The 18,496-nt window shown below is 35.9% G+C and overlaps 1 protein-coding gene across 3 annotated transcripts; it reads right to left on the bottom strand.

The window, feature by feature from the left end:
* Positions 1 to 6,304: 6,304 nt before the first annotated feature.
* LOC107763799 (hydroxyacylglutathione hydrolase 2, mitochondrial) lies at positions 6,305 to 17,789 on the bottom strand. Of its 3 annotated transcripts, none has more exons than XM_016582294.2 (11): positions 17,464 to 17,789; positions 16,574 to 16,617; positions 14,034 to 14,114; positions 13,681 to 13,788; positions 12,594 to 12,685; positions 12,302 to 12,376; positions 12,164 to 12,233; positions 10,375 to 10,476; positions 9,953 to 10,061; positions 9,040 to 9,102; positions 6,305 to 6,639 (listed from the first exon to the last, which is right to left on the bottom strand). In XM_016582294.2, exons 1-11 carry the CDS (start codon positions 17,639 to 17,641, stop codon positions 6,551 to 6,553), a joined length of 1,011 nt encoding a protein of 336 aa, XP_016437780.1. In that variant the 5' UTR covers positions 17,642 to 17,789; the 3' UTR covers positions 6,305 to 6,550. The 3 variants fall into 3 exon arrangements, with proteins under 3 accessions (XP_016437780.1, XP_016437781.1, XP_075089202.1); XM_016582295.2 differs by having other exon boundaries at positions 10,399 to 10,476; positions 17,464 to 17,786; XM_075233101.1 differs by lacking the exon at positions 17,464 to 17,789 and adding an exon at positions 16,930 to 16,954.
* Positions 17,790 to 18,496: the final 707 nt, after the last annotated feature.

Below are 18,496 nucleotides of genomic sequence, written 5' to 3' on the forward strand. Positions count from 1 at the left end.
ATGTTACACTACCCATGGAATCATACACATATATAATTTTATCTTTAAAGTCCAGAATTCAAAAAAGTAGTGCGTAGATCTCTGGCCCGTTCTTGGCTTAAGTCGAAATGGAAAGAATACTTTTCTGGCAGATGCCCATGAGATACCACAGGAAAGGTCGAGGCGTTTTACGTAGTTGGCTACCTTTTCATTCGTTGATTCTTCCTCAAACCAACTAAAGTCAGTAAGTGGCTAAATAACCGTTTCTTCTTCTTCTTCTTCTTCAGCCTGTTGTTTGGATATCCTCTTTCTCTTTGATTTGCTCTTTTTTTGATCCTCCATTCTCTTTTGCTTCCTTTTTTTAATTATCTCCATCTATTCTACAGAAGGATGAATACCATCCAGCTTAGTCATATACTGATCAAAAAGTAAATCTCTTACTGCACATCTTGATTTTGGATAACTTGGAAGGTGATAGCAATACTTTTTGCGCAAGTAATATATGCCCACTTCAATATGCTGCAAATGAACAACAACAAATGATAACATGTGAAATAACAACTTCAACAGTTTACTATGAATAAAGCTGAAGTTTTTTAAATTACAGTACAAAAACTTTACTATAAAAAATAAGCTAAACTTTTGGGAAATACAGTTGAAAACCAATTCAAAAAACAAACTTAATAACTTACTTCATCCGCAAGATCAGAGTCAGGATACATAAGCTCGGTAAAGAATGATTTTGCAATATCAACTCCACCTAATCTGAATCGATTGGAATCATATTCACTGGAATCCATCTCAAATCACTCTGTAAATCTTTGCATCAATCCACTGTCTTGATTAACATAATGGAGGGGACACCTTCGTGTATTCTTTCCTACTTTCCAATCTTGCCCCCTTTGCTTTTGTTTATGAACTACGTAAGGAGATCTCAACCAAATACTCACCATACGAATCATTTTCCCTTTTTTATTTAGTTTTCCTTTTGCTTGCTCTTCCTGCTGTTCCTTCACAACTAACTGTTGCTATTCAGCAGCAGGGGGAAAACCCACAGCCATCGTGGCAGATACTTGACCAACTCCTTGTTGTTCACGACGTTCTTGTCTCTCTTCACGAACAACAGCAGCAACAGAATTACCTTATGAATCAGTACCTTGTGTACTACCAAGTGAAAATGAACATAAATTAAAGTTGGGGATATCACTGGTGTCACACATAGGAGAACTGGAAATCTTCCTTTTCTTAGGATTTGGAAGAAGTTGTCATGCATCAGATGAGATCTGCAAAAGCAACGAAAATATAAACATAAATAAAACTGATACAAAAATACACATTAGGCAAAAAAACAGCTTGTAATCGAATTGCAGAAAATAACTACCTGGTCTAAGTGTTGAGACACAGATTGCATTCCAACAGATCCTGTATCTTCATGCAAAAAAAATAATAATAATACTGACTAAATTTTATAAAATAATACCAACACACTTCACACCTATCTGTGAGGCAACAAGTGTGAATATATGTATTTCTCCTTTTTCATATAGCTGCATAATCTCACCAAATTCTTTTTGAGCTGCCTCGAGTCTTTCTGAAAAATCATTCAAAAACATAAAAAAGAAAATAAAGTATGTAAAATTTCAAACTGTAAAAATATACTTCGTTCAAATATAATAAATTCATGATCTATAGAATACCTTGTCGTTGTCTTCCGCTGTGGTTTCCCTAGGCTGCATGCCTTTCTCGATATCAGCATTTCTAGCTTCATTCAATTGTGAACCAACGTCGAGGAGCATTGGAGTATTCTCTGGAAGGTTTTTCTCAACTCTACCTTCATTCAATTCAGCATCATTAGAGAGTTTTTGAGTTGTGTTAATTGAAGCACAACTAGTTTCAACTTGCACTGCATATTCATAAAGAGGGGGAAATAGATCAACTAGTTTTTCTATATATATAACATAGAAAAAATTTATATAAAGGCTGAAGTTCGCCAGTTACAAAAAAAAACTTCAGCTCTAGAGCTGAAGTTCGACAGTTACAAAAACAAAAACTTCAGCTCTAGAGTTGAAATTCACCAGTTACAAAACAAAACATTCAGCAAAAAACCATGCTGTAGTATTTACAAAAAACACAAAACATGAAACAAAACTTCAGCTCCTATCTAAGGTATCATTGAAATATTATAAACTTCACACTTTATACCTGTAGTAACAATTTCCTGTGTATCACCACCTAGAAGTTCTTTGCAAATAGCTAGTGCTCCTCCATACCGATCGTCTTTTCCAATAGTTCTAGACACATCACTCGCTTTCAGTTCTAAAGTACCAACAAGTGCTTGATCTCCATCGCCAAACAAATTGCCTTTTGCAATATCACTTTCCAAAGCACAACTCGGTGCATGTTTTTCAGTGATAACAGCTTGATCATCTGCACCTTTCTCAGTTGTTAACTCTTCATCATTTCCATCTTTACTCTGTTTACAAACATTGGATTGTTCCTCTCCACCATGTTGTTGAACATGTTCATCGCCTTCAACAGCCGCTTCCTTACGTGTAGCATTATCATCTGCGATTTTATGCAATACATCATGAGCAGTATGTTCTTCAGTATCAACAACTTGATTATCTGCACCTTGCTTGCTTCCAATATTCTTAGTTGATAACTCTGCTTCATCATTTCCATCTCTGCTCAATCTATCAACACTGGAACGTTCCTCTTCAACTTGTTCTTGAACATGTTGATCGCCTTCAAAAACCACTTCCTCACATGTAGCATTTACATCTGCGACTTTATCTGATGCATCATCAACAACTTTAATATCCGATGGATGTTCGTAACAGTCATTCCCCCTATCATATTCTCGATGGTTACTCAAATCAAAATTGCCATCGTCCATTCCGTTTGATTTATTGACAATCTTAAACAATTGTTCAAACTTTTTATCGAAATATTCCTAGAAAAAAATTACTAACAATAATTAATCCGAATAACATCAACAGAAATAAAAAAGACTTCTCTATAAATTAGCTTACCTTCACTTTTACAAAAATTGCATCCACAATAGTAGATCGCTCCTCCTTTTTAAACTTATTGAAAACTTCTTTCACGATTGTGCTTCTTTCTTTTTCTGCATGACTTTGAACCTCCATCGTTAACCTCTAGAATAGACACACAACAAAAATTCAGATATAGAAAAAAACTTCAGCTCAAAAACATATTGTACTTTTACAAAAACAAAACCAAAAAACTTCAGATCAAAACTTACAAAACATATTGTGTCGAGTAATTCATTGTCATCAAAGTCACTTGTAGAACGGTTAGAACGACTCTGGTTACGAGATGATTCGCCAATAAAAGGAGTTTGATTTGCTTCTTTTGATCGACTCCGACTACGTGGTGATTCACCAATAACAGGAGTTCGATTTGATTCTTTTGATCGACTCAGAGTACGTGGTGATTCACCAGTTGAAAGAACCGCGTTAAGTACCTTTGAACGAATCCGGCTGCATGGTAATTGTCCAATTAAAGGCATTGAATTCAATTCCTCTTCTGTAGGAATTATATCCAATACCCTAAAGCTGCGATATCTCTGTTTAATACAAAAAAGTATATTATGAGAAGAAAAAAACTAATACGTCAGCATATTAACACAAAGACAAAAAAAAGTAACTTACTTCATGACTACTGAACATATCAAAAAGTTCGGGAAATCTAGGCTCTCCCACACATACATAACGTAACATCCTAGGAACCTGAGGGGTATCAAGGTACTCATCCTCTCTTATATACTTCTCCCGAATATCTGGGAAGCGCTCATAGAACCAAGCACATAACGGATATGGAAATCCACCAAGTTTATACTCAGTTGAATGTAATTTGTTTTGCTTGTCCAATGCATATTTCAGTGAGTAAATGAGCTTCTCATAAGCCACATTACCCCAAGGATATTCAATGGAAACCTTATCATCTTCAACAATAGATGCATAGTCCTCCATCACAGATGATTCGGTCTTTTTTCCAAACAAAATAGACTATACAACAAGAATTCCATAAGCTTCATAGCATCATCATCGCTCTCGCATACGTGTATGTGATTCACAACATTCTTTGGAATTTCATTCCGAGTCATAAAATCTCGAATATCCTTCAAAGTCACACCCTTGGACTTACCAAAATAGCGCTTCAGAATATTGCTCTCTCGATTAATTGGTTTTTCAACATTATGTGTTGTAATCCGCAAACCACACATAATGTAAAAGTCTTCAAGTGTGAAGGAAACATCATGGCCAAAAATCTTGAAACTAATCGAGTCTCGATCATTCGTAAATATTCGAGAAAGACACAGACAATGAACCAACTTCATGTTGCATTTGAAATTCTCCATAGCCATAATGTATCGAAATGTACCATTATTAAGCTTATCTCGTTGTGTAGGAGTCAAGAAAGTTGCAATTAAATTCTTCAAATCGTGGTTCCCCTTCCAGTAACCCTTACAGTTAAACCAATCTCGAAACTCAAAATATCCTTGCCCTGGTCTTGTAGGTGGAGGAGCAGGGACATAAGGACCTGGGGGTATTTTAGGTTGTCTTGGTGCTTTAGGGGCATTAGATGCTTTGCGTACTTTAGCTGCATTAGGATTTTTAGGTGCTTTAGGTGTCATCTGTTCAAAAAAAGTAAAACATACAAAAAATAACATCAGGACATTATCAAAAAGATCAGTTAAAAGTTCAATCTCTAAGAAGGCTGAAGTTCGACAGTTACAAAACAAAAACTTCAACTCTAGAGCTGAAGTTCACCAGTAACAAAAACAAAAACTTCAACTCCTAAAGCTGAAGTTCAACAGTTACAAAACACAAAACATTCAGCAACATGCTGTAATTTTTACAAAAAACAAAACACAAATTCAAATCCAAACATAATGCCAAAACATGAAAAAAAAACTCCAACTCCTATCTAAGGTATCATCACTTTAATAGTATCATCTATTTAACTCTCAAATTTTTAAAAATTTGGACGTCTAATCACTGAAGAATTTATAGAATTTTCATCAACAACATAAAAACTCGTTCAAAAAAACTAAAAACACAATCATAAATGTAAAACTAATGCACTTATCAAACTAAACTCTAAGAAACTATTTAATCATAAATACATGACTATCAAAACTAAAACCAGAAATAAAACCCAGAAATCGTAAAATGAAACCCAGAAAATTAATGCAATGTACTTGTGATTAAATCGTAATGTAGGAACAACGACGACGAGCAGTTGAAAAATCAAAACAGCGACGAAAATCGATTGATTTCAGAAAAGAACAAATCAAAAAACACGAATAACGGGAGAGAGAGACAGAGACAGTAGAAGACTAGCGTATATTTGGAGAGAAAGTAGTCTTTTAATGAAGAAGGTCAAACTAGCCTTTTTAAAAGGCTTTTAACAAAAAAACGGATACGGGTACAAACAGAAAGACAAAGCGGCTACAGGTTAAAAAGGGGCACCCAATTGCAATTTTTACCTTAATTTCTAAGTTTTGTATGATAAAAAAAATTATAGTTTACTACAACTTTAATATTATGTGCTTGAAATAAGGAAACCGATATAAAATAAAATTTAATTGCTTTTAGAATCCTAAATATAAAAATTCTCTACATAATTCAAATATGAAATTTTTTTATAATCAGAGTTATAGTTGATTTCAATGTCCAGATATTAGAAAAATAATTAAATGCGCATTCTTACATATTAGAAAAATATTTAAATTACTATTTTATCCAATGTGAATTCTATTTTTTAAGGGTAAAAAAGGCGAACGATATTTTGCTAAGTGCCTTCGTACTTTTAATATAATATAGATTATGTAATTAAAATATACACTCTCATTTTACATAGATGTTTCAATATCCTCCTTGTAATATAATATAGATTGTATTTTCATCTTCCATATCAGCATCTTGTAGTCTTTTTATATTGAGCTGCATCTACATAAGTGATTGACGAAAACAATTTGCCATTCGCTATGTGGGCATTTGTCCTCCTTTTTTTTTCTTTTTGGAAGCAGTAGCCACTTCCTTCTCTCTCTCCCCAACTCTATCCATTCTTCCTCCCTTCCAATGCTTCTTTCTATAAAACGATGTACAATTCCTACTCTACCTTTCACAAAATAATCTTCCTTATAATTTTGGTAAGAAATGAATAGGTTAGGAGGGGGAGAGAGAGAGAGAGAGATGCATACATTAGGATTGCAAATGCAAAAGAACCACTAAAAACATTTGTACACAAACAGGCCTGAGCCAATGACAGACCATTAGGAGAACAAAGCGTGTGATGCTTGGAATATCTAATGCTTCCTGCCAATACTCGAACGAATACTGAGCAAATTCTCTCGTCATTTTCTTCTGAAGATTATCATATATTACATGAAAATTCATAAGCAAAGCTGCTAGGCCAAAAGCTTATTTGTGGTCCACAAATTCCAAGACAACCATACCTGAACTTACATTATTACAAGAACTGGATACATGAACCAACTGTTTATCTACAAAATCCTATCAAGACGAATCGGCGACAGGACTCATGACAGCTGCATTTTTGTTTCTAGGAAAGCTCTTATGCTTGAATTCTTCTCCTCAGCATCGCTAAATTTTGTTCTCCTACCATGGCCTGAAGAACAAGAGAACACTAAATTGCTCAAATATCTTGATCCAACCAACGAGATGCAAGTGAATTTCGGATGCATGAGATCATAAACCTCAACTCATTTTGACCCGTCCTTTGACACCCTAAGAGTGCCAATTTTAACCCAGAAAATTGTTACTAGTCCAAACTTAAAGTACGACAGATTTGGTTATGAGTCGTAATTATCCATCTGGACTTGAACCATTTTAGTCCAAGTTTGATCAGTTAATTCATGACTTAGTTCAAATATTTTGATCTCCCAAACCCAACCAATTAACACCCTTAACTGCAATACCAAAACAATAAAAGTAGAAGAAAACACATTTCTGCACTAGCAGCACAATAGTACGTGAAGCTTAAGATGGTTTTAAGAACTAAAAGACAAGCAGAAATATCATTGAAGGTACAAGAGGCGGGTGATGCAGCCAGATAGAACAACATTAACCTGTTAGGATAGTTTTTCTTGGGAGGGGAAAGAGGAACGAGAAGGAATTTGCTACATATTTCCAGTTGAAGCCCTCTCCCTGGTGTAATCTTCAAGGTAAGATATTAAAATAAAAAAGATGGTGAAAGATATACGGTGTGTTAACTGAAGACAAGGGAAAGTCGCATCAGCGTCAAACACTACACATGTATAGACTCCTCAAAGCCCAAACCATTGATAGAAATGGTGTACAAAGTTGAACCTTTGGACATGTTGATAACTAGGGGTGACAATTTGAGCCCAAACCCATCCAACCAGCCCAACCCGCCCAGAGATAAATGGGTTGGGCTACAAACATTTTAGCTCATAGGTATATTTGGGTTAAGCCCAAGTTAGCGCATCATTTTTTATAGCTCATTCTGACCCATGAAGTAGCCCAAATACAACTCATGAAGCTCACCCAAAACAAAGGAATCTCAACCCAAATGAAGATTTTTCTAGAAATTTACTTAGTTGCCCCATCATTAGTCATGTATCTAAGTTTTAAAATGAGAATCAAGGTTTTTAAGTTTTGACGTAAATATGAATAATTTTACTGAGTTGTGGTGAAATTTACTTATTTAGAAATAACATAAAAGATATTTTTCAACTTACAAATTTTAAATACTAATTTGTTATTTAAAAAAATATATTTTGATTCTCAAAATATTAATAATATTTATTTTGGAAAGGAGGGAGTACTTCTTAAATGGGGAGTAGGGCTTCTTGTGTTACATTATAAAGAATAAATAATTACATAAATAGATATAAATCAAAGCTTGTACAAAAATATATATATCAAAGTTTGTAAAGAAAATTGTCGAGTTGTTTTTCTCTAAAAGAAATCGACGGAGTTTTCTGAAAATTTCGTGCGGCCTGAAAGCTTTTTTTCTAAATGAATTGTTTATGGAACAATTCCAACATCAGGAAAAAAAAATTCAACTAGCCAAAACTTTATCTTGCACAAAAATTTTCTGAAACATTGTCTTTTTTTTTTCAACTGCTATTTTCTTTGCTTTTTCTTCTTCTTCTTTCTTTTACTCTTTTAAATAGTTATTTAGTCTTAGAAAGTAATAAAAGCTCATAAATAGCAGTGTTGTCAAAGGCTTATTTAAGGCGCGCTTAAACCCTGAAGCTCAGAAAAGCTCAAGGAGGGCGCTTCGCCTTGCTTTAGTTGTAGGAGTGCGCCTCATTGCCCATGAGTTCTCTCTTGAATCAAGCAGCACTAAAAAACAACTATAATCAGAAATAAGTGTATTAGCTGCTAAGGGAAACATTATAAATGAATTTGTTACTTTGTTCTTGAAATACATATAGATTTTTATTTATTTCCTTCATTGCGCCTTTTTTAACTAAAGCTCACACTTTAAGTGCGCTTTGCGCTTAAAGCCCAAATAGACCTAGAGCGCTTTTTAGAGCTTTTTGCCCTTGACAACACTGATAAATAGTTGAGTATAAGATTAATCCATGTGTTTCTTAGCTAAAAATTTAAAATTAGATATATAGCAATTTATCGCCGTGCCTGGAATGAATAAATTATGAGGAAGCTAAGAAAGTAGAGAACATACATAGGTGTATAAAAGGTAAAAGGCTTTGTTTATGCAAGATGAAGTATGGTTCCAAAACATGGGTCACGGGTTGGGCTATGACCCATTGTTTTGCCCATCTTGATCCAACCCATCTTAGCCCAAGTATACTTTGGGCTGGGTTGGGTAATGACCCATTTAATGACTCAACCCATCTTGACCCGCCCAAATTCAGCCCAACTCGCCCATGTGCCACTCCTACTGATAACCATTAGTTACTACTAATATGTTCCTTGTATCCTGTTGGTTTTCCAAGTGCTGTCGCTTCATTTAGCTCTTGATTTAGTTTATAAATGTGCCAACAAGTCAAGCTTCTGTACAACAAGCATTACTCACCTGGCAATATCCATTCAAAATCCAACTCAAGCATCAACTTGACACTGTTCAATTGCTTTGGAACTGCAAAAGTAACGGAAGATAAGATATCAGATCCCGTGCAAAAGAAACATTACTAGGAAGCAAGAAACCTAAAGATAAAACATCGCAGAAATGACCAACGTTCCACCTCCAAACATATTTCACATTTACAACCCTACAAACCTCTTTCGCAGTCAAAAATAGTTCCGCGTCTCATCAATAAAAAATGGGTTGAACCAAACCCCCAGAGGAGGCCCCCATCTCACCCCATAAATGCTCAACGATGCATCACTATGAGAGCCATGAAAGAATCACGTCTCCCCCCTTTACTTCTTTTAGAGTATAACTGAAATCACATTATGCCCACCTCCAATTAGTCAATGACCATGGAGCAGGTTACCAGTTACCCCAGCTTGACATCTGTCCACTACTTATCCAGAGTCGAGATTCCTAGATCTAAGTTTGTCCATAACAGTGATTGTCCATCAAAATAATCTTTTCAGATTCATTTGGAGAGGGCATATATGCTAACTTGCTGAATAAGATATACTTAGCAAGGCACTTAGAGAAGAGCTATATCTTCTTCCCCAAATGATTTATTTCAGGTCCACTGCTAAAGCTAAAGCAGGCTGCAATAGTGCTTGGGACCGTGAACAGCCAATACTTGGAAGCAATCCCAATATATGGATTCACTAATCCACTACAACATTTTACTCATTATTCTTGAGACCGCTGTAAAGGTATCTTTTCTTCCCCCTTCCCCTTGTGGAATATGCTCCTCCAACATTAACTCTATTCAGAGGAAATCTTCACCCTACAATCCACTAGCCATTTGATTGTCATCACAGCTAATATAACATAATAACATAATAAAGATACCATGAACGTGCACCTGAAAGCTTGTTGTATCTCTCAAAAATGGACCAGCCAAATTCACTCATTGCAAAGTGGTCTCCAGTAAAAAGCACTTTAAATGGTTTGTAGAGCAAGCATACTGACCCCTACCATTATGACAAACACAAAATGGTGTTAGAATTGGTAATCTAAAAGTCTGAACCATGAATTTGCAAAGATAACTAGAAAGAATCATTAAGCGTATAATGTTGAAATAGACTAAACTGATAAACAAGTGAACTGTACGTGTTTAAGAATTGGTCAACTAAGACTTTGATCCATGAATTCACGAAGATAACGAGAAGGAATCATTAGCCACTGATAAAATTTTGAAATCAAAACTATATTTATCCCTAAACTAATCGGATAAACAATGAATTCTACGTTGATTAAGCAAGGTACAAAGAACAATTTGCACACTTTTGTATGTCCAGGTGTATGTACAAGTGCGATGTCGTCACCAAGGCTCCACGGTCCACTTCCCTCCAGCTTCATCTCTATGGCAGTAGTTGAATGATCTACCTGAAATATATTGATGTCAATATCATCGTCTAGGATTGTAAATCCATCTTATAAGAGATATAAAAACCATTGTTCGAGTGCTATTTAAAGAGAAGCAATTACATATAGAAAAGAGAAATAACTCCCTATATGCATCACAAGTGATACAAAGGATTCCCTAAAGCCAAGGAGATAACAACTCATGAAGCACAGTGACTTTAGTATGAATCACTTCTCATCACAAATAATAGCGTAAGGAGATGACCACATTGTGCATTGCTTCCGTACAGGGCAACATTATTTGCTCGGGTGTTTGTCATCAAGATGGATAATGTTGTCACGAGCTGCTTTTCAGACACAAAAGAAGCTTACACCAAAGTAAGCTCCATGCCAGAACTTTCTAGAGTTCAACTATGTGCTGGAGTATAAGCCCGGGAGAGAACACACTTATTTATAAGGCAAAGCAGCCAACATAACAGCTAGAAGTGAAAACTTGATGCCATCAGGGTAGGCAGGCAGCAGGACACACTATGGCAAAGCAATGCATCTTTGGGTAAAGATGGCCTATTGCTTATTGCGGTAAGATGGACAGGCAGCAGGACACACTATGCCAAAGCAGCTTATGAACTTGGCCGCCCTAGGCAAGACAAGGCATTTTAGGTAAAGACAGCCTATTGCTTATTGCGGTATGATGGATATATGTGCTTCAAAGAAGGCTAATGAAGGAATGTCATGACATCTTATGGGCGGGTCATCCTGGTCAAAAACTAGACTCAGATTATTATCAGCCACACATGCGCGATCATACAGAATGCTATGTGCAGACTTGCTTAGTGTGCCAGCAAGATAAGATTCAGAATCAAGCACCTGCAAAGACTTAGATCCATTGCCAATTTCCGAAAAGCCATGGGACATGTCACAATGGACTTTATCGCTTGCCTAGCAAAGTCCGAAGAGTTCGACACAATCATGATGGTGGTAGACCAATTATCCAAGTATGTGACATTTGTACTGGCATCGCTTTGGCACAACACAAGTGAAGCTGCCGAGATTTTTTTTAATCATGTGGTGAAATATTGAGAGCTACCAATGCACATTGTCAACGACAGGGCGCCATATTTCAGCCGAGCTCTTTGGAGAGAACTATTTGATTTTCTTGGGTCTTACATTTCTCAACTAGCTTTCACTGACGGACAGACGACTAGACTGCACGAGTAAATGCACTGTCGGAGTGTTACTTAAGTCAGTTTGTCAGCGCACACTGGACGCATTGAGCAAAGCTACTAGATGTGACTTAATTTTCTTATAATTTGCAGCGGACAGAGTCAACAGGCTGAACTGAGCTTGCAACGGGACAGCAGCCACCAGCCCCACACACTTTACCAATAGGTTACAAAGTCAAAGGCGTTGGAGCTTTAGCAAAGACTTGGGGCTGAGAAGGCAGACTCTACGTATACCCCTTATTGATCGACATTGTTCTTTCAAGTTGATAAAAGACCATCATCAGGATTGAGGAATATAAGAACCAATGAAAAAGAGTATAGATGAGGAATACACGAGCCAATTAAAAAGGAATTCAGGTCCAAATCTCTACCTTATAGATTGTAGATTGATGGAGACAGACATTGGTTGAGCCTCAGAATTGAGTTCTATATTAACCGTTTAAATGATCAGTCTCACTAAAAGGTCGACAGTTTGAGTATATTACCTCCAGTGAATGAAGAATACGCTCACAGCCTAAGTGATTTGACCATCTCTCATGATCTGCTACATCATCCCTGGTAACAAAATAATAATTAGTGCATGTTAGGACTGAACAACATGATGTAAAACGATATCACCATACCTGTGTGTAAGGAACATGTAACGAGCTCCACCTAACATTTTAAGATTATTTGCCAATCTTTCTGTGTACCTTGGACTGCAAATATTTAGTTAGCCTGTCAATACTAAGTTCATATGCATCAAAGTTCGAAATTCTAATATCCAGCAATTCCCAACTCTCCAACTTCCTTATATTGTTTCCCAGTAATGATATAAGATAACATTCTCCTATTTACTAAATTAGTTCTCTTCAGCCACCCCCTGTTTTGATTGTAAAGCCAACAGGCTCTCATGAAGTATGAATGCTAAAATACCTGTCAACAAGAATATTTCCTTCATCACGAACAATCAAATAAGAAGCAGCTCCAAACGACTTTTCAGAATGATAACCACAGTGGTAAACACCCTGAAAGTAGTAGAAAACACTTAGATAAGACAGACACAAAGTTTCAGGAAATAGGTGATGTTGCTTCTACACATCTGTTAGTGCCAGATAGGAAAAGAGAAATGGCATTAAGAACTAATTATACATTTCATCACTCAAGAATGCTAAAACTTCTCAATAAAAATATCAGAAGACTTGCAGAATGATGTGATCTAAAAAGAAACTGTAATAACCCGATTCTTCATTTTTAGTAAATGAGTCCCATTTTGAATTTTGATACTTCCTAAAAGTTCAAAATGAGTTTTGGGACTTGTTGGAATGATTTGGTTGGTAATCGAGGGGACTCGGGTGGGTTTCAGTATCATGGGAGAAAATTGGAAGCATTTGAGGGAAGAAGACAATCATAGCCGCACATGTTCTAACTTCAAACGATCATATCTCCCAATGTAGATTGAGTTGTGGGTGGGTGTAATATATTAAATTAAAGCTCTTGAAGTCTAGTTTCCAACACTTCAAACCGTTTGTCATTCTTATATTCCTACAAAAAGTTATGAACATTTTACTAAAAGCTGTCCTGTCAGAAAATCAGTGCACGCGGCACACAGCAAAGCACAAAGGTCTGCCCGTCCTATAGGGCAATGCACAAGAGTCAATTCTGACCCGCTGACCAGAGTTAACTGTTTGGGTCAATCTTTGACCACGAGTTTAACTTGTGCTAAAAATTAAGGTATTGTTCACCTAAGGGTTTTTTTGTGCCACTTAAACAACGTAATCTGCATATTCAAGGAGTTATGGACTAGTAAAATGAGAGCATACGTCAAATGAAATACAGCCTTTAACTGGATTTCATTTAGTTTCTGCCATGAAGATGATGATGAGGATGAACAAAGCAGTATTCATTAATCTACAGTTTGTCTGGATCAAATTAATATCTGTTGACAGACTCCTTCAATTATCTCAACTGCTTAGTGAGAAATAAATACACAAAGATAACTACAAAAGGAGAACGGATCTACCGGCATTGTATGCTCATCTATTGGAATTGGAAAAGTCTTCTGAACTTCTAAAATATCATGGGCAGGCTTCTCTGTATGGATTGAATTTGTTGGGCATGATATTAAGGCCTTGAAGCATCATCAATCAAAATAGAAAGTTAGATCCATGTTAAAGTAACTGGAACTAAGATTAGATAAGAGTATCAAATAAAGTTTCTCCAAGCTAAAAGCATATCAGCTTAGAATTTAGAATTGCTATGCATATTTTTTAGGAATGTCTTTTTTGTTCTAAAGTTCTTTTTCCACAATGATTATCGCTAATAGTATTTTCCAATCGAGAATCAGATGATAGATGAAAATACTAAATAGAGTACCTGAAGAGCTCTCAGACGTTCTTCTTCACAGCTGGGCTGTTTAAAGACTGCTGACATGTCATCAACTCGTGTAAAGTTCTCCTAAAGTACAAGAAATAAAGCAATTATCAGTTCCAAATTAGTTTTCATCTGGAAATAAAGGGACCACTGCGACAGTAGATGCTCATCCTCAGACAAGTCGGCTATCTATAAATTCTTGTTTCAATCTTAGAATTCATATTTGTTCTTCAATGATAGCAGTTTTTGAAAAGCACATCCAAGAGGGATGAAACCCAAATACAATAGGAGAAAATAGAAGTCTTTATGATCTAAACACACCAATAAACACATTAATATGTTGATAAATACAAAGAATTCGTTAATGCTAGACCAAGGTGGTGATGTTTTTACAAAATGTTGTAGAAATACACATCAGGCCTCCAATAATTTAGCCAACAATCTACACGTATGGTATTTCCATATTGCACCAGAATACTAATTAATAAAAGAAAGCTCTTGACCCTCGTTTTCGGTCTCTCAATCCAATCAAAGTTCTACTGTTTTTACTTTCCAGAATATCCAAAAATAGGGGTTTCCACAGCTTATTTTTCTTAATTTCCCAATTTACCTAAACCTCCAACTTGCCAGCATCTCTGCCACAGAGCTCAAGAGCACCTATTAAATCTTGACTATAGCATAGATCAACAGCCATAACTCAGCAGCATAAAACCATTGTAAAAATAGGTAGTTCAAATCCTTCCATGCTTTTTGCACAGACATCACCAATAATAAAGCATCCTCTCCTCCTTCAGATATCTGCTGTCAAGATAGCTCCAGATGTCACACTGAGATAAGAATGCTACCTTCTTTTGGAGCCTAGATCTCCATACAGATTATAGTTTCTCCGACCTTGTGTAGAGACTTGCAATAAGAACTCAGTAAAAAGTATTTGGAGGATGACATTTGCCATAGCAAACTATTTGCTTACAGGATTGCTTATTATTATACAACCGCAACAGGAGGCATTCAGCCTCATGAGGCTTCCGGTGCTTCAAATGTCTTCTCAAGGATATATATATATATATATATATATATATGGGTATGTAAAACATGACAACTGAAAATCTTCTTTTTTTGGGGATCTCTGACACTGGAATTATCTTGTCCAAACCCGGTGCGAACAAGTTGGTAAAACATCCTCCAAAGATTTACTACCACAAATACGTCAAACAAAAAAGTCTTATTTCACATGAACGTAAAACCTTTGCTATATCCCACTTACAAACTGGTTCTCTGATCCTTAATCTAGAATTTTCGAAATCATTCGCAAAAGGACTTGCAACAAGGGTTTGTTACCCGTCTACAGAAGTATTTAGCAAGATGGCCCAGAGCTTATTCATAACGCTTTTAATTCTCATTGCTAGAGCCTTTGCTATGATTTATATACAACCCCTACTAGGATAACTAGTTGTATATCCTTGGCATCCGTTGCACCTCCTTTCTTCATTTACCTGAATGAAGAACTAAAGTGTTCCCAAAAGTACCAGTCTGATGAAAATTTCCAGGTACACCTTTTTTTTATAAGGTAAGATTTTATTGATATACGGTACTATCTAGTACTTTTAGGGAATTACAAGAATCTGGACTTGTTTTACATTACAGACTCATCACATTCAACAAGTCCTACATATTGGAAAATTTTCAAGTACACCTACTAGTGATGGAACAAGAGTGAAATCATCTGGCACATGAATCATATCTCTGGAACAGTTCTTGACTACTTGATCAACTCATCTTACTAAAAGTGTCTCTAGATATCATTCTCGGCCAAAGTGGTTCCCCAAAAAATAATTATTATCCAAATTAGGCCTCCCCCTCTCATTTTCCGTAAAAATCCAATAGCATTGGATGACATACTCTCAACCCGTTCTATTCTTTTCCAACTTTCACCCATTTTAATGTATCTTATCACCAAAACTTATCTCCTTTAGGCATTTGCCATGCGATGAAGTAATTTTGGTGTTGCCATCCCTTACTTAACCAATCTAATACGTCACTTTCATTTCAATTGGTGAACTTAACATGTTTTCCAGCTTTCCTTTAGTCTCCTCTCTTTTAAATTACACATTATTACAGATTCTTCTTCAACTATTTAAGAATTACAGCTAATCTAAGGCTTTCTACTACCTGAACAAAATATCCATTCACAAGTTTACACCAACGGCAGAAATCCTTCCTGTGGTAACCTAGTTGTTAAGACAAAAGGGCGATAGCTCCCTACTTATTTCACCACTAAGAGTAAACAACAGTGATTAAAAACAGATCGGCGAGTAACTCCAGTTTCCCACCATACTATACAGTATACACCTTCCCTCTCCTCCACTCCAAATGAAAATGCTAAAACAGATCACCGAGAATTAATTTCATGCTCAATTTTGTGTAGTAATGTGCAGTGTTATATCATCTATTCAAGCCCCATGAAACAGGGATCATAAGGGAGCAATCATTGACAAGTATCTTGGTCTATTCATACATATAACTTAAACAGAAAATTTGGTTACCGAAGCCATCCATCGACAGGTATCACAGTCTATGCATGTATGATCTGCAAGTAAACACAGTTGCATAAAGATTAAACCAAATAACATGATTCAACATAAAAGCATAAAATCATATATAATACAGGAAGCACATCTAGTGCCATCGCATTTGTACTAAATCATTGGTAAATGCAAGCATGTATCATTGATCATATCCCTTCAAACTGGTGTTGACAGAAGTACATCCTTAATTTGGACTTTAATGTCACATATTTATTACATAATTAGTATTACCCAATAGTGACTAATGAATAGTTCAAACTAAATACAGTTGAGAAAAAGCTTATCAAAAATAAGAAACAGAAAAAATGCAGTACGGAAATTCTTTAATTTGGGCCTTTCGAGAACACGGAACCAAAGTGCACGGTATATTCCCCCCACCTCCCCCAAAAGAAAAGAAAAATGATCCAGTTTGAGTCTTGGATCAAGCTCCTATCCAAGAAAAAAGTACATGAGGGCCCTGGGCCAGATCACTTTCATCTGCCAGGCCAAGCCACGTGTTGTTATACGGATGCAAAAAAATTGTACTTTATGAAAGCGGGAGGAAATTCAGAAACCGAAAATTGGCATATTTTGATGTGATCATTAAGACGTCGAGCCATGCTTCACGTGTTTCGTACTCTGTGCAAAAAAAAGTTGTACTTACTTCCCAAAAAGGGGAAGGATGAAAATTGCTCCGGCTATAAGATACAAACTTGGAATGTTAGATAAAAAGGGCGGCCTCTGGAAAATGGCCGGACCAACAGTGTCTATTGTAAATAGACTTAGCTTATGCAAGAGGCTGTGTCACAGCTCAGTGGTGGTAACTTTACTAGTTAATCTCCTAAATAAAAACTGAAAACAAAGATTACCGACGAAGAAATCTCCGGGGACGTTCTGAGGACGTCGAGCTCTCATGGAAGCTGTGATTATGCTCCGCGTTGGGGAAGCTTTAACCCGTTCTGGAAACGAGTTCTCCCGTCGTGGAAGGAGGTTGCTGTTGTAGTGGAATCTCCGGCAAATATGAAAGCTGGTCGATGCCGCAGCCATGGTCAAAACCGATAGCGAGTCACAACGGTTTTCTTCACTAATATAATACTACCTTCTTTAAATTTTAAAATTAGTCATCTCTCGAAAAGCCAAAGGAGGGAATACTAATGAAGTAGGCTGATGAAGACTAATATCTAAGAATCTAAGAATAAAAAGAAAACGAAGACTGGCTATGAATTCTGTAGCAGTCTTGTCGTCTCTATCACGACACGTGTCTCTTCAAAGTGTTAGACCGCGCCCAACAAGGTCTATCGGGTCGTCTTCAAAACATGACAGAGCATGCTTACCTTATTTTATCAAAAAAAAAATTACCTTTCAAGTAAAACAATTACTTTATGCCCCATATTTATAGGATTCTTTTTCTTGTTACACCTAATATACTATGTATAAATTTTAAAAAAAATTCTGTGAAGTGACAAAAAATTAATTTTTTCTTTAACAAGTACAAAGAAGAAGGATTTACATCTACTATGATTTTTGTCACGAAAATTGCACTTACAATAAATATCGAACCAGAATTTTGTAAGAAACGTATGATATATAGAAAGTAACAATTTGATGGAAATATTGATAATAAAATCTCAAAATCTTTCGAAAAGTCCTTTGGAATTGATTACTTTATACATAGAAGAGAATGCTATTTTTTTCACTTCAAAAGATTTGATCAATTCGAAACATATGAAAATATTTTTGGTTTTCTATTTAGCAGTAAAAATTAAGATCACTAAATAATGGAAATCTGAAAAAATATTTCTTTAACATTGAATGTTCCTTAAAGCATAATAATCAATTCGATATTTATGATTTAGATTTATTTTCGAAATTAAAAATATTAAGAAAAATAGTACAATTAGA

This window comes from Nicotiana tabacum, chromosome 16 (genome assembly GCF_000715075.1).
Source record: "Nicotiana tabacum cultivar K326 chromosome 16, ASM71507v2, whole genome shotgun sequence".
Taxonomy (NCBI): Eukaryota; Viridiplantae; Streptophyta; class Magnoliopsida; order Solanales; family Solanaceae; genus Nicotiana; species Nicotiana tabacum.